Below are 16,762 nucleotides of genomic sequence, written 5' to 3' on the forward strand. Positions count from 1 at the left end.
ATAAGTTCCTTAATTCGATAATTCTTTCTCTGTTAACTCCTCCATGTCGTTGGCATTATAATTCATCTTTTTCAAATCCTTCGAATCCTTTTATGTGCCGTGGGAAAATTTTCTTCCATACGCCATTTAAACCAGTACGATCAGGCGACTGCAATCATATGGGTGTGCAGGGATGGGAGCATCATATGGAGCATATTCACCATTTCATTTAAAAAAGAAATGAATTACAATATAAACACAATGAATGTACTTTTTTTAAGGCACTTGACTTATGGAATTACGCCGTCTATGTATTTTTTCTGTCCTATTCTAATCCTCCATATTTCCTACGGGATGCAAAATATTTCCACGATTTTTGTAAGTTTGCACTGGCCAGCAAAAATTTACATAAGTCAAGTAATATGTAAGTTGGGGTGTGGCTGTATTTGATTCAATATTATTAAATTGATGTTAGCATTCTTCTTGTTATAAATACATGTAAGAGACTCTTACTGTATTCATAAATAGCCATTCCCTGAGTGTTTAAGTTTGGGATAAATACTCCACATGCCTATTCACATTACACCACATTAACATGCTTACTAATGAAGTAAACATAGTAATTCGTGTCAGTTATTTTATTTCACACACTAAAATTGTAAAATTTTTGTCTTGCATATTTAGATTATTCAATATACAAAGAATTAACATGCTTTGTAGTTTGGAAGTTGTGATTTATTATTCAGATTGGTTTATTATCTTTGCATTTGTGTGTTTTTTTTTTATTTTTATGAAAACTCCAAATGCAAGAGGTATTAGAATGTATAGTACTTAATACTGTGCATTGGGCTGAAGGTTGAAAAAAGGATACTTGTTGACATTAAACTTGAATTTCTCTAGATTGTAATTTTCAGGAAATACTTATGAAGGAAGAAGAAAAGTTGGTTCTGTGAGTTAAGTTGGACAGTAAAGGGTTGTTAACTGGTTACGGCACATGTTTGGACTGCTTTGGAAGAGAGAGAGTGGGAATTATAAAAGCCAATTCAGATGAATAGTGTCCCTGGAAGTATCTATAGAAAAGGCATGCAGTAGAAACAGAATGTCTATGAGACAGAGTGAAGTGACTCGGTTAAAGATGAGTCATTAATTAACCTAACTGCCCTCTTTTGAATGGAATCTAGGAGTCTGAGAGGTTTTTGGGGTGAATCAGGATTATGCTTTCTTCTGTTTTAGGCCATTTTTTCTACACAAATTTTGATAACATGTTAATGCAAAATTTCTTATTACATATCTTAAAAAATATTGGTGTTTATATATATAACTATTAATATAAAATAAACTATGATATTTTTATATATATGTATATTCTTTGTTTTAAGTAGGAAAGAAGATGACAGATAATTTTCATCATTCTCCCAGAAGTTTCCCAAACAAAAGATATCCAAATTATAGAGGGAACAGAATACGAAGAGGCAGGAAAAAATACACTGAACGTTCAGAAGAAACAAGACTTGAGACAGATTTCTCTAAGAATATAAACCATTCTGTGTCTTTTTCTCCTAGAAATAAAATTGCAAAGGAGCTTAATGAGGTTAGTGTATCATATAAAGAAAGAAGCCAGAGCTTAACTGTTCTACAGAGGTTATCAGATCACTCTGATAATGAACCTATAGAACACGAATGTACTGAGAAGTTTGATGAAACACATAAGCAAACAGAAAATTTAGAAAAAAGGAGGCATTCTGCAGCTTATTTTCCTGGGCACCATTACTCTTTTGATAATGTTGATGTCAACAAAAGTGTTAGTAGAAATAAGACTGAAATGCAGTTAAATCATGTTAGTTTACCAAATAAGGAATTATCACATGGAAATTGCTTGTTTAATGAAAGAAGCAAATTAAACGTTCTGCAGAAATTATCTGACTGTTCTGACATTGGTTCTTTAGCACATGCAATTAGTCAAAACTCTGATGAAACACTTAAAAAAATTGAACTTTTAGAAAAAATGGAAGAAGCAATAGAGAAATTATATTTTTCCTTAAATTCTTCTGATATAGTGGCTAAATATAGAAAGGATATTAGTAATTTATCATTAACTTGCCATCAACTACATGAAAAAAAAATTGAAGGTCTTGTTCGCAAAATTAAGACTTCCTGTGAGAAAAATAAACCTGTTTTGTCAGAAAAGCTTATTAATCTTAGAAAACAGTTAACAGTTTTTGAGGATTTCATTAGTAATTCTTGTTCCAAACTTAATGACTTGTGTATGTGTTCAGTTTATGATGCTTTTCAACAGAGTAAAAAAGTTATTAAAGGTGTTAAAAAAGAATGCATGTTATATCAGTTTGCATATCCCATTTATGCTTTTAAGAATGAAATATTAAACTCAGTTTCTGAAACCCAAGTTACAGTACTCGTTGCTGATGCCGTATATCACAAAAGTACCCAAGTTCCTTTATATTTGTATGAAATGTATGGTGAAAGTGGAAGAGTTATTAGTTGCCACCCTCATTCATTAGCATCTACATGTTATGCCTTGCAGTTAAGCAGTCAGTTAGACACTGATGAGATGTGTGTTAGCTTTCAGACAGAGTGCGATTGTGCAGAAGGAAAACAAACAGATTTACTATATTGTACAACAGATGTACTTTTGGCAAAGAGTATAGAAAATCCTACCTTAAATCAGTACTCTTGTATAATTATAGATAGTGCCCATGAAAGGACATTTAAAAGAGATATACTTTTTGCTAATATTAAAGAGGCCTTAAATTGCAGAAAAGACCTTAAGCTAGTTTTAATGACAAATTATGATGATGGGTCTTTGCTGAATTATTTTTCATCAGATACAAAATTAATTAGTCTTTGTAATTTAACTTATCCAGTAACCACCATATGGAAAAAAAGAACTGAACAGAACACAAAGAAATGTGTAGAAGACTTAGTGAACCTTTTGATAGCAATTCATATTTTTAAAGATGAGGGTGATATTCTTGTTTTTCTCTCATCAGAGTCAGAAATTAATGAAATCATAAATTTATCTGAGCATCATTTATTTTCTGAAAAAAATGTAACTGATAGTATTCTTTATTTCAAGGTTAATAAATATACACTATATAGTGAAATAAAGGGATTGTTTGAATGTAGTCTTAAATCAAAGAGGAGAATTATACTTACAACAGGTGCAGAATCATTGTATTTTCCATATGTTAAATTTGTTGTTGATTCTGGACGGTTAATTAGAACCAGATCTTTATTAAATAAAAATGCAGTTTCTAATTCCTTTATTAGTAAAGAAGCTGTAGAATATAGGAAAGGATGCGCAGGGAGAATGACATGTGGTATTTACTTTTGTTTATATTCTAAGAAGGATTATGAAAGAAAAATGGTGACTGCTACTCTTCCTGAAGTTTCATTAATGGAATATCAGCAACTTATACTCAATCTCTTGCAGATGAATGTTAAAAATATTGTCAATATGAATTTTATACAGGGCCCTAATAAAGAAGAGCTAACTGATGCATTGTACAAGTTGACTTTATTAGGTGCTGTTAAAGATAATAATTTAACTCTACTTGGAAAGGAGATGGTAAAACTGCCTTTGCCAGTAAACTGTAGCAAATTTATAGTGTTAGGAGTTCAACGAGGTGTTTCGTTTGAGTCTGTAGTGTTAGTTGCATTTTGTATGTTAAATAAACCTCTATTTTTATTTGAAGAAAAGACAGAATGTGAAGAACAGTTATCTGCTAAAAGATTTCTTTTTAGTAATTTGAAAGGTGATGCATTGACTGGTCTGTGTGTTTATAGACAGTGGCAATCAGAAACATCCAAAACTGAATGGTGCAAGGAAAATAGCATTAATTCTGAAATCATGGAGGAATATCAATGTTTCATTGATGAAATATGTTCAGTAGTAAAGGTTCACCTCCAAGAAGATATAGAGTGTTGTTTTCAAAAATATGATACTAATGATATTCTTCAGACCATCATATTTGAATGTTTTAGGTATAACTTGGCCATATTTACAGGCCATTTGCAAAGTGGCTATTGGTCCATACATAGTGGGGATAGAGTGTTTCCACATCCATTATCAGTTTTTAGCACAGAAAAAGAACTGCCAGAATTTGTTGTGTTTGATCATACTGAAGTGGATAGTTGCCATTTTATGGTTTGCATTACAGAAGTTAACAAAGATATTGTTAATAATGCTTTTGCAGAGGATAAGACTCTGATTGACTTTTCTGATTTAAGGAAGCAAAAATTCACTTCTAGGACTATTGACTCAGTAGGTATAAGTATTCTGAAACAGTATATTCAAGAAAATGGTCAGAGAGGACTTAAAGAAATTGAAAAAAAAGTAAAGTCGGATACTAAAACTGAACTTGTTATAATTGAGGCTATTCCTGAAAAAGGATATATAAAAGTGTATGCCCTGCCACAGTCTATTGTTGAAGTGGAAGCTGCCACTTGTAGATATCTTGAACATGAATTGCAGTCATTAAAAATTATGAATTCAGATGAAGAAGTTGTTTTAGAGCTCAAAAGAGGCGAAGCAACTCTACCTCTTGTCATACAGTGGACTTCAGGAGCTAGGGTGAAAAATTTTCAAAATACCGCACAACAAACATATTCTACTCATAAGAAATCTATTACAGTAAGAAATGATGATTCCTTTCCTTCTTCATATCAGTTTGGAATTAGCCTGTTTTGGTGTCGTAGAAAATGCAAAGGTTCAGGACACATTTTCTTCCATTCCAGTGAAGACTTCAAATTGGCTCGTTCCAGACTTGCCATGACGGAAATTAAAGAAAGCAATGTAGAAATAACTATTCAAGTTAGTAAGGGGGCTACAAATAATCTTTATATCACTGGTTTAAAGCCAAATACTGATACTGATTGGTTATCACAAACTATTCAAAAACATTTGCCTGAGGATGTGAAAATTAAGTGCATTATATTAGCATATGAACCATCGTATGAGGTGTCAAATATTGATCTGCAGCATATGTATTACTGTCTTGAAGCTCTTTGTCATAAGTATGCCTCTTCTGATAATATTGACATTTTAATTTCTACACCTAAACCAGATGATACTTTAATGACATCATTCCTCAGGTTTTCTTCTCATATAAACATGGAAAAGATTGCTAATAAATTACATGGCCAGGAAACCATTGATGATTTTGTAATTAATGCTGTACCTGTGTATCTGACAACATTTTCTTTTTTTCTTGGGGCATTTGAAGTATTACAAAATTATATTATTCAAATGTTGCAAAATTTTTCTAGTCATTTGAAATTGCAAGATGCGACTAAATATGGAAAATGTCTATTTAGATTTGAAGCTTACACGTCAGATAATACTATTGCAACATTGAAACTTTTAGCAAATAACAGAAATGTTTTGGCACTGCTTGAAAAGTTGATAAACTACCTTTTTGAAGGTAACATTATTGATAACAGTGTTAGTCCTCTCTTGCATAGGCTTTTTTCTTATGGTGGTGAGTTGTGGCTCACAAGATTACAAAAAGAAACAAATACATATATTCGACTAGAATTTGAAAGTAGAAGCTTAAGAATTTTTGGATCACCTGAAAATTGCAATAAAGCACAACAACGAATTTCTGAGTATTTGAAAGATACTGAGAATGAAATTGTGAAACCAATACAGCTGTTTTGCCAGCAAAAGACTCGTTTGTTATTCAGATCAGTTATTGGAAAGTATGGAATAAACTTGCAGACCCTTATAGAAATGAGTGGACTAAGGTCAGCAGAATTAAATCTTCAGTGCTGTGAAGTAATTTTACATGGATGTCCTGATAGTATAAAACAGGTTAGTAAAATGGATTTAAATAATAAATATTGGCAAATTTTAAATACAGTGAAACTTCAATTTTATAATCTCTAATTTTAATTTTTTAACTTAAAAACTTTTGACATGTAATGAATTTATATTCATGAATTGTTTTTGTTGTTATTGATTAAAGGCAGAAGAAGAATTGGAAGAATTATTTAGCAAAATTACTGCAGATGATAAATTACCACCACCATCACAAAATGCAGAGAAATGTCCGGTGTGTATGTGGTCTCCAGCAGGATTGCCATATCGCTTAGAGTGCTGTGGCCATGTGTATTGCTTCGAGTGCCTCCAGTATTTAGTAACACAAGCACGGATACCGCTTATATGTTGTGAAAAGGTTATTACTGTTTATTGTATGTTTAGTTATTGAAGTTTTTTAGTAAATACTGGTTTTTATTTTATGATCATATTGAATGATTGGTATTGTAAAATAAGTCACTTATAGTACAAAGCAGTGGTCATTTACCTGATGAAGAAAATTATATAGATATTTTGTATTTGTATATGTAATACAACATTTATAACAAAATATTTAAGTATTTATTATTATTTTTTTATTTATTTATTTTTTTTTACATAATATTAATATTTGTATTTACAAACTATCTTTTTGGGTGCAAACATTTTACTTATTATCTTACAGGTTAATGTAGTAGCCTCAGTTTTGTGCATATAAAGCAGACTGGATTTGTTATGAATACATCCCCCTTATATTATGGAAATACCTTGCCAGAAGCTAATTTGAATAGGGAACTGTATTGCTCTCTCCTCTCCATTTGGAGTGGTGCTTTTTATTTAAAGTGCGTAAAGTGCCAATATAGGGCAACTCATGGTGAAGTGTCACCACAATATGAGGTTCGTGCATTACTAGCAGACCTGGTTTGTTTATAGCTATGTACAAAATAGGCTTTTTTCCCTAAATTTTCTTGATACTTTATTTATAAGCTTGCCAGTTAAAACTGTCGCTGGCATTCCACTGTGGCATCTCTTTGTGCAGCACTGTTGTACAATGCAAGTTCATTTCTCTTTAAAAAATAGAGAAGTCCATCAACTGCCAAATCTTAAACTGTCTTGAAACTTTTCATCTGATGAATGATTGCCATTATGGTTTCTATCAGTATTAATCCCTGGTGATATTAGACAAATTTGGAAAAGTGTGGTGAAACTTGAGAAATCGCTCTTGACATTTCTAAAGCATTTGATTGTGTTTGGCACAAAGGTCTTCTAAACAAAGTCCCATTTATGGATTTCTGGCTGTCTTTTTTTTTGCCCCCCCCCCAGTTTTTTTGCTTTCTGTTTAAACACTCATTACAACTGATCGTGGATGTCTCTTAGCTAATGTTTATGTTCCCCAAGGCACATTTCTTTCTCCTACTCTTTTCCCCTTGTATATTAATTACTTTATTCTGCTGACTGGAAATCTTACCCATAGTTTTGCTGTTGATGGTGTACTACATTCCACCCTCCAATTCAAGAAACCTTGTCCTGTACATCTTCAACTTCTTGAATATCTGCCAACAGTTCCTTAAATGCTTAATTCTTGGTAATTTTCCAGTGGGACAAAAATAACTTCAATCCTTCTAAAACTCAGTCCTATCTTATTTCTCATAAAAAAGTCTACTGCTCCTGTGCTCACCTTCAGATTTCTAGACAAGATCACATATCTATTAGGGATTACCCTGGCTTCCAGTCTGTCTTCATATAAGCACATTGCAAATATTTCTTCTTCCATCAAAAAACTTAGTTTTCTTTTGGCATTCTTCTTTGGCATTACTCCTCTCCTAAACAGCTACTGACTCTGTACAAATCTGCCTTTGAAATATTGTTCCCACATTTGAGTAATGTTCCCAAAACCTCTCTTAACTCCTAGACTGTTGAAAAGAGGGAATCAGATTAATTAACAAACCATTTCTTATGAAGTCTGACCATTCACTGTCTCATAGATATTCACTTTCTGCTGCATGCTTTTTTTTATAGTTACTGCCATGAGCACTGCTCTTCTGAATTGGCATCCATAATTCCACCATTCTTTTCCAAACCAGCCTGAACCAGTAAGCATTTGGTTCAGTGTCCAACTCCAAACTCAGAGAACTGACTTATCCCCTTCCTCATTCAGCATGCATTAAAAATCTGAAGTTAAAAGGCTTATTGGGTGGCATTGATCATATTGCCCTGATGTGGGATTTACCTAAAGACATAACTACTGTTAAGGATAAAGGGAAAAGGCTTTTGCTTTCGTAAGGGTGATTATCATGCTCCTGAAGGGTGATTACCATTTTTAAATTCTATACAGTGGGATCATCTGATGACGTTACCAAGAGCAAATTCTAAATGGGAAACATTTAGAAAAGAATTAGCATTTAGAAATGGATTTTGTGAGAGGAAAGTAGAAGAGAATTTGTGGAAGCTTAACATAAAAATTTGCCTAGAGTGGATGAAATCAATCTAATTATATTAAGGGAGGTAAGGAAACCCTTATCCATAATTATGACAGGTCTTTGGATTCACAGGAAGTCTCTATGGACTGGAGGTGTTGGAATGTATCCCTAATTCACATAGGGGGGATCAAAAGGTGACATGAGTTAATTACAGGAATGAGTTACTGTTAATTTAATTAACTCATTGTAAAAATTGTAAAATAATAGTCACTGGTTAAAGAAGTAATGCAGGACTATCTACACAGGAATGCAGTTACACTGCAGTCACAGCATAGATTTGTTAAGAACTGATTATGTCTGACCAGTCTGATTGGTTACTATAATGTAGTAACAAAGGAACTGGATGGAAAAAATAATTTTGATATCATATGCTTGAATTTTAGGAAAGCTTTTAATACTGTTGCACATAAATGACTGCTGTACAAATTGGAGCTGTGTAGCATTAAGGACTGGTTACTGCTGTGCATAAAGGAGTGGTTGAGTAGAAGAAAACAGAGTGTTCATTAATGGATACTGCTCTTCATGGACTAATATTATTAATAATCTCCCAGGATTCAGTGCTGGGCCCATTGTTAATTTCTATATTTCTTAATGATATTGATGAAGGTATATTAGGCTTAATGTCTAATGTTGCTGATGATAAAAAGGTTGGCAGGGCTGTTAATGACAGTAATGATAATGAAAGAGACCTAGCGGTAATTGTGCAGACAGATAGGATATTCTCTGAGCAGTCCATACAGGCTGTCAGAACAGATAATGGAGTTTTGTCACCAATATGTCGGAATTTTGCTAGCAGGGATAAGATGATTAACCCATTGTACAAGGCAATGGTTAGGCCATACCTTGAGTACTGCATACAGGTCTCAAGACCTCATTTTAGGAAGATTGTAGATCTGCTGGAATGGGTGCAGAATGGACACCCATGCGAGTGATCTGATTAAGATGATTAAGGCTTTGAATGGATTGAGTAGGCTCAGTGCTACTACTTGACGGGGCATAAATTCAAACTGAGGAAGGATGATTGCAAAATAGATGTGTGAAAGTTTTCCTTATGCCAGTGGTCGATTGTTGGAACAAACTTCTATCTGTTGTTGTGGAAGTGGGTGTTTTGAATAAATTCAAGAAGATAATAGACAATTATTGGAGCACATGAACAGGTGATATGAGAAGTTTTTTTTTTTTTTTTTTTTTTCCTGATGCTTTATAAGCTTGCTTTAATATACACTTAAGTTAGTTATTTATAAACCAGTTATACAAATATATTAACAAAAAATCAGTAGCTTTCGGGACGCGTGTCCCTTTGTCAACTGACAAATTAAATACAATACAACGAGCTGAGTGAGGCACTTTAATCATGCGTCATTGTTGTTGCGCGGACGTGTGCTGCTTTCTACGCCACTGATCATCCAGCAATAGAACGGTTGTCTCTAGGATGGGATGTAGATGTATGCCTTTCTGGTGATTTAATGCCTTTGGATTGCTTACTATGTTGAGTGACTCTAGCCATAGGCGGTGGCGAGAGTGCCGTGAGCGGTCTACTATTTCAAAGTCGCGTTTGGGGCCAGGATCGTGGTTGGTGGCCCAAAAATGTTCCGCGACCGCGGACTGGTCAGTTTCGGCAAGCCGTATTGCTCTGTCGTGTTCCGTGAGGCGATCCTGGAGACGCCTTGATATTTCTCCTATGTAGCAACTGTTACAGTCTCTACAGGTGATGCAATATACCACATTGCTGCTTAAGACAGGTGTGACAGGGGTCTTCACGCTGGGGTCTTCACATTTGATGTTGTAACTTCTAAGGACCTTCGAGATCCGTCCTGACACGCCTGGATAATAGGGAATGTAGGCGGACGATATACCGACTTGGTTCGGTGGTCTTGGGTTGGATGTGAGTTCTTCTGCCTGTAATAGGCATCTGCTTAGTACATGGGATGGATAACCACATTTGGTTAGGTCCGCCTTCACACGGGAGATCTTGTTACGCCTAATTGTGTCGGTTCTGGAATGGCTCCAAGCCCTGGAGAATAGGGTGCGGGCAGTGCTATTGAGATGGCTTGGTGCGTGGCCAGACCTGTAGTTAGTGAATTGACCGCACCACATGTGTTTGCTGTATACTGAGGTCTCTAGATGTGGGCCTACGCGATGCACTTCGACATCCAGGAATGGGAGCGTACCGTTCACCTCTGATCCTATGGTAAACTTGATGAAATTAGATAGGGAGTTGAGGTATTCCAGCAGTGCAGTTTCAGAACCACGTAGTATTACGGTAAAAATATCGTCAACGTATCTACACCATGTTGTAATAGGTGTAGGTGGGTTCCGTTGTATCTGCTCCTCCAGATCTTCCATGGCGATGTTAGCTACTGCGGAACTGACAGGGGCACCCATAGCAGTGCCATGTACCTGCTGGTAGAGTGAATCCTCAAAAGTGAAGATGCTGCTTGATAAGCATAGGTTGAGGGCGGTACAGATGTCATCAGTGGATAGTGATGTTCTGGATTGGAGGCTTAAGTCTTTCTCGAGGAGCCTTCTGCCGCAGTGCATGGCCTGTTGGACGGGAATTGAAGTGAATAAAGAAACCACATCAAATGATGCCGTGACAGTGTTGTCAGGGATTGAAAGGTCCTTAATGAGGTGGATGAATTCACTGCTATTTTTAACGGTGTGCGATGTATTACCTATAAGAGGTGAGAGGAGGCGCGCGATATGTTTGGACAGTTCATACGTTGGGGCACTGCAGCACGACACTAGGTCTGAGGGGAATACCTGGTTTGTGGATCTCGCTTTATTTTTGATCTCTCTTTATTGTTGATCCTATTCTGTTGTTATTTAACAAAATCCTTCATCAAAAACTCTTCCCTCCTATGTGGCATATCTGTCTAGTAAGACTGCTGCTAAAAATACACACTGCTTCTCAGCCCTGTCAGTTCCATCCGATTTCTTCTGCATCAAGCCTATTAAAGCTCTTTCAGAAATCTCTTCTGAAAACGTTAACTACCCAAATACAGTTGTGCCCCCATATCCGCTTATTCGGTATCCGCTGATTCCAGTTACCCACGGTTAACCACAAAAAAAAACTTAATACGTACTACTCGCGTGTCCAATATGATGCTTCCCTTCGTTTTTTTACAATGTAGATTTTAAGTCAAATAGCTTCTGTTTATTTTTTATGATGTCAATTTTAAATTGAATAGCTTCCCTTTATTTTTTACAATGTCATGTATGGTTTGACCACCAACATTATAATGGTTCTTTAGAGATTTAACGGATGCACCATTTTCAAACTTTTGAATAATTTGAAGTTTTTGTTTAATTTGAAAGCACAACTGTGGCATTTACCCATCATCTTCGCAATTTCTAAACAAAACAAAAAAATAGTTACTATAAAAAAAAAAAATTTCCTACATCCCTGACATAAATAACGAAACAAAATTTGTTCTTTTGCGGTGCGACAGAACACAATAATCAATGCAACGCACTAAATCAAACTAAACATAATGTTGCATATTGTAATTGGCTTGTTTCCAATTCTTCAGTTGCATTTTATGCCTACACCAAATCTCGCAACAATTGTACAACAGTTATTAATCAATCCGAAGTAGATTTTCAACAGGCTAACAGCAGAAAACTTGCTTATTGCCCTAATGGTAGCTGAGCTAATTGGCTGCAACTTTTGCCCATCTCTGCTCCCACCTCTGTCAAAACCAGATGGTTCTGTTGTCACTTCATCCAAGGATAAAGCTGACCTGCTAGCATCCCATTTTTCTTTCAACTCGTGTATAAATGATCTTAGTAAAACACCTCCCACCATTCCCAACACGCTCCATTCAATGCCTCCTGTGGTCTTCCGTCAAAAAGATGTCAGAAGGATTTTGACGAATCTTGATGCTAAGAAAGCTCCAGGTCCTAATGGTATTTCTCCACTTGTTCTCAAAACCTGTGCTCCCGCCTTTTTTCACTTTCTTATTGGAAAGGTGTTTTTCCTTCTGCTTGGAAATTTGCTCATATCCAGCGTTCTAAAAAGGGTGACAAATCCCTCCCATCCAAGTATCCCATTGTAATTACTTCTACTTTTTCTAAAGTAATTGAGAAATCAATTAACTGCCAACTCTTAAACTACCTAGAAACTTTCCATCTGATCAACAATCGCCAGTATGGATTCCGTCAGTGTCGATCCACTGGTGATATTCTGGCTTATGTTACCTATTTATGGGCAAATTCAATGGAAAAGTTCGGTAAAACACGAGCAGTTGCTCTTGACATCTCAAAGGCTTTCGATCGTGTTTGGCGTAAAGGTCTTCTTAGCAAGCTTCCATCTTATGGTTTGCCACCTGTTTTTTGTAATTGGTTATCCAGTTTTCTCTCTGATCACTCACTGAGGGTGATGGTAGATGGTCTTTGACTTACCCTGACTTCTAATCTCTCTTGGCACAAGCACATTACAAATATTGCTTCCTCTGCATCTAAAAAACTTGGTTTTCTCTTTCATTCTCGGTGTTACTTTTCTTCCAAACAGCTGTTCCCACATCTGGGGCAATGCCCCCCAAGATCTCTCTCAGGCTTCTAGATTCCATTCAGAAGGCAGTTAGATTAATTAATGACTCATCTCTAACAGTCTCTCCACTCACTGTCTCTTAGACGTACTGTTTCTGCTGCATGCCTTTTCTACAGATACTTCCATGGGCACTGTCCTTCTGAATTGGCTTCTATAATTCCTGCTCTCTCTCTTTCAAAACAGTCCGAACACTTACCACCACCAGACAATGTCCATTTACTGTCGAACTTCAAACACACAGAGCCAACTTTTCATCTTGTTTATTCATTCAACTGCCGTTTTATGAAACATTATTCCTTCATATATCTTTCCTGAAAATTACAGTCTGTTAAGAAGTTCAAATCTAATGTCAACAGATATCCTCTCTCATCTTCTCAGCCTCCAAACTAAGCAAGGTACTAAGTACTATAGGTTCTAATACGTCTCGTGTTTGGGGTTTTCGTAAAGAAAAAAAAAAAAAATGTCTTACTGTGTATTTAATTTATCAATTAAACTTTATTATACGTATGCATGTACAAGAAAATCACGCTGTATATGAGCTCACTTATATCCGCGGTTTCAGCCATCCACGGTAGTCTTGGAATGTATCCCCCACAGATACGTGGGCCTTACTGTAATGCCACATCAGCCACCGCAGATCCACCGCTACAAATCTAGTCACCACTACTACCAAGATCCTCGAGACATTTGAGCACAGTTTGGAAATCACCATTACTTATATCGACGTCCAGTCAGCATTTGATTCCGTATCTGTTCACGTGTTGGCAAGGCTACTACGTCAGTATTATCTCATTGCCGGACATGTGCTCTGGTTTAGTCAGACAATGCTTGAGAACAGGACTATTATTGTTCACGATGCCAATCGGTGCTGCACCAGAACTATTACAGCTAGAGTCCCACAATGTGGGATCCTCTCTGGTATCTTGTTCTCAGCTGTTCCGCCTTTCATGATGGGACAAACTGATATTGTCACCTTTGCTGGTGATATAAAGCTGTTCACTGCTATCAACCCTGAAGACACTGCGGGCTACACGAATGCCTTAATCCTACAGAAAATCCAGAACCTCAAGGCCTTCCTTCAGGTTTCGGCCTTCACATGAATCTTGAGAAGTCGAGACAGTTGACTTTCTTGCTCAAACGGAACCCAACAATGGTGCGACCCAATCTAAGACGATCCCCAATTTCTGCTGTTCCGCAATACACTGATCTGGGCATTATTTTTGACCAGAAGCTCTCCTTTCTACCACACATAGACCACCTGCAAATAAAGTTCTGTTGACTCCGATGGATGCTTAAGCAACAACTTATGCATGTCCATGACCACGCTGTTGGGTGCAGATATAAGACATATCTATCCAGTCATACTTTGTGGTGGAGAAGTTTGACTTCAACTGCCACAACGCATCTGAGATGGATTTTCACAGGCGAATTTTGGCTGCTGAAGTGACCATATGAAAATTTCGGCTTCCCCCTGCACCAAGGACACCAGATGGTGGCATCTCTAAACATCAGACGACTTCCTGCCATTATCCATGAGAGAAGACTCATCTTTGCTGTAAAAATGATGGTTGACATCATTTCGGAACCAGACTTCTGGGCTAACTGCAGATGGAGAATCCTAGTACCAAGCCTTCGTGCCACCCCAAACCGGTTAAAGTTATCTGATCAGTTCTTACCAGTATAAATGCTGCAGTTTATACACTCCTTGGACACTCCTCTACAAGTTCGCAGTCAATAAAAAATATAGGCAGAACTTACTCCATCGACTTCCTTCTTAGGACTACGTCACAGGACATTAGAACCTGCTCCCTATTACCTGTCCATCACTGCTATGGATCCATCACTACATTGTTCCAGCTTTCTGTGCCTGCTCAGATGACTCCAGCACTGTAAAAGGACTGCTCCTTGGAGAATAATTTAACTTGATAACATGCTGTTGTGTATATATTTTCATATGTAAATTTGTCATTTTTTTCTCCAATGTTTAATCTAAACATCAGATGACTTCCTGCCATTATCCATGAGAGAAGACTCATCTTCTCTCTAAAAACAATATTATTAATAATATTGTTTTTTTCCTCCTATCTCATCCTTGTTTATTACATTGTACAGTAAGACCCCCCGTATCCGCGGGGGATACATTCCAAGACCTACTGTGGATGGCTGAAACTGCAGATATAAACGAACACCTGCTGATCCCATATATAACGTGATTTTCTTGTACATACATACGTATAATAAAATTTAATTGATAAATTAACACACAGTAAGACATTACCAACATTAAATACAGGTAATAATAAAGTACAGCAGGCTCTCAGTTTACTGGGATTGGATTAACCAGGACACTTCAAGACTCTGAATTAAAAAAAAAAAAAAAAAAACCAACCTGAAATCATAAAACTCAAGTAATAACTAGAATAGGTATAAACAGATATTTTGCATGTCGTAAATAAGCAACAAGAACCGGCGTTATAAGTCGTCATTAGGAAAGTAGTGTACCTATTATTTTGCAACTACCGCTTTAACACTTACCGCTCAAAAGGAAAAAAAAGGAGACCAAATGTTTAGTTTGATTTAGTGCGTCGCGTCGATTGTTGTGTTCCACCACACCACAAAAGGACAAATTTTATTTGGTTATTTATGTCAGGGATGTCGGAATTTTTTTTTTTTTTTTTTCTTTTTTTGTGTATGTGTTTAGAAATTGCAAAAATGATGGGCAAATGCAAGAGTTATGCTTTCTAATTAAACAAAAACTTGAAATTGGTGCATCCGTTAAATCTCTAAAGAACTATTATAATGTTGGTGACCAAACCATACATGACATTGTAAAAAATAAAGAAAAGCTATTTGATTTAAAATCAACATCATAAAAATAAAGGGAAGCATCGTATAGGACACACAAGTAGTACGTGTTAAGTTTTTATTTATTTTTTTTTTTTTCCATGGTTAACTGTGGGTAAATGAATCAGCGGATATGGATTAGCCTTTACTGTAAACTCCTGGCTTGTAGCCGTGAAGGGTATTGTGTATAGCATGTGCTTTTTTGTATGTAATAAAGAGTTCTATAATATAAAATTTTTTTCTTTTTTTCTCTTTTTTTTTATTCAGTTCCTTTTTGATACCCTCATAATAACTAATAAAAATTCGTCACACAAGGTTCCCCATAACCATTCTGTGCTGTTTTTTTGTCATATAACTACATTCCTATGAAGATGATTCTCCATTACTTTTTTAACCACTGACTGTATTTTATGAAGAACAGAAAAACATATAGGTCTAATTATTTATTTCATCCTTATCCTGCCTTGTGAATAGGGAAGACTTTTGCACATCTCCAACCTATGGGAACCTCCCCTGAATTGAAGGATTCTCTTGTAATGATGATATATTAAGGATTCCTTATGTGCTGTGAGGTAACAACTAGATCATAAGTATAGCATAGCATAGCTTAATTTTCAGCACTGACCTCATAGCAATCCACTTGGTTTGATGAAACTTATAACAGGTACATTAGTACAGTGAAACTTCTAACGGACACCTCTCGTTAATGGACATCTCTCTACAACGGACATTTTCAAATTCCCCAACTCACCTCTATTGGTTTTAACGTGTTTGCAGCTTCTGTCTAGCGGACATTCTCTGTAACGGACGCGGACAGGCAATCTGCACTGCTAACGATATCCTGAAAAAGGCCTCTGAGGTTGGGAAAATTCATATTTTAGCATTAAATCAGATCACACACCAACCATAAGAGTAAGTATTTACTGTAACTAAAATATTTACATATTAAAATAAAATAAAATAAATAAATATTTACAAAAACTGCTATTATATTAAATTAAATTATATACATATAAAACATTAAAACTGTGATAAAATCCTTGAGATAAAATACACTAAAATAAACCGGATTAAAAGCGATAAAAACGATAA

General features: G+C 35.9%; 1 protein-coding gene across 1 annotated transcript in view; it reads left to right on the plus strand.

The window, feature by feature from the left end:
- Nucleotides 1-1,369: 1,369 nt before the first annotated feature.
- LOC150089909 (uncharacterized) overlaps nt 1,370-16,762 on the plus strand; it is a 56,474-nt gene continuing 41,081 nt past the window's right edge. The window contains exons 1-3 of the mRNA XM_090390128.1: nt 1,370-5,181; nt 5,266-5,809; nt 5,964-6,173. Coding sequence (XP_090246254.1) covers nt 1,370-5,181; nt 5,266-5,809; nt 5,964-6,173 — 4,566 coding nt within the window. The remainder of the gene's footprint in view (nt 5,182-5,265; nt 5,810-5,963; nt 6,174-16,762) is intronic.

The sequence above is a fragment of the Mastigoproctus giganteus genome, chromosome 2 (assembly GCF_048544385.1).
Source record: "Mastigoproctus giganteus isolate SK-2022 chromosome 2, ASM4854438v1, whole genome shotgun sequence".
In the NCBI taxonomy this organism is placed as follows: Eukaryota; Metazoa; Arthropoda; class Arachnida; order Uropygi; family Thelyphonidae; genus Mastigoproctus; species Mastigoproctus giganteus.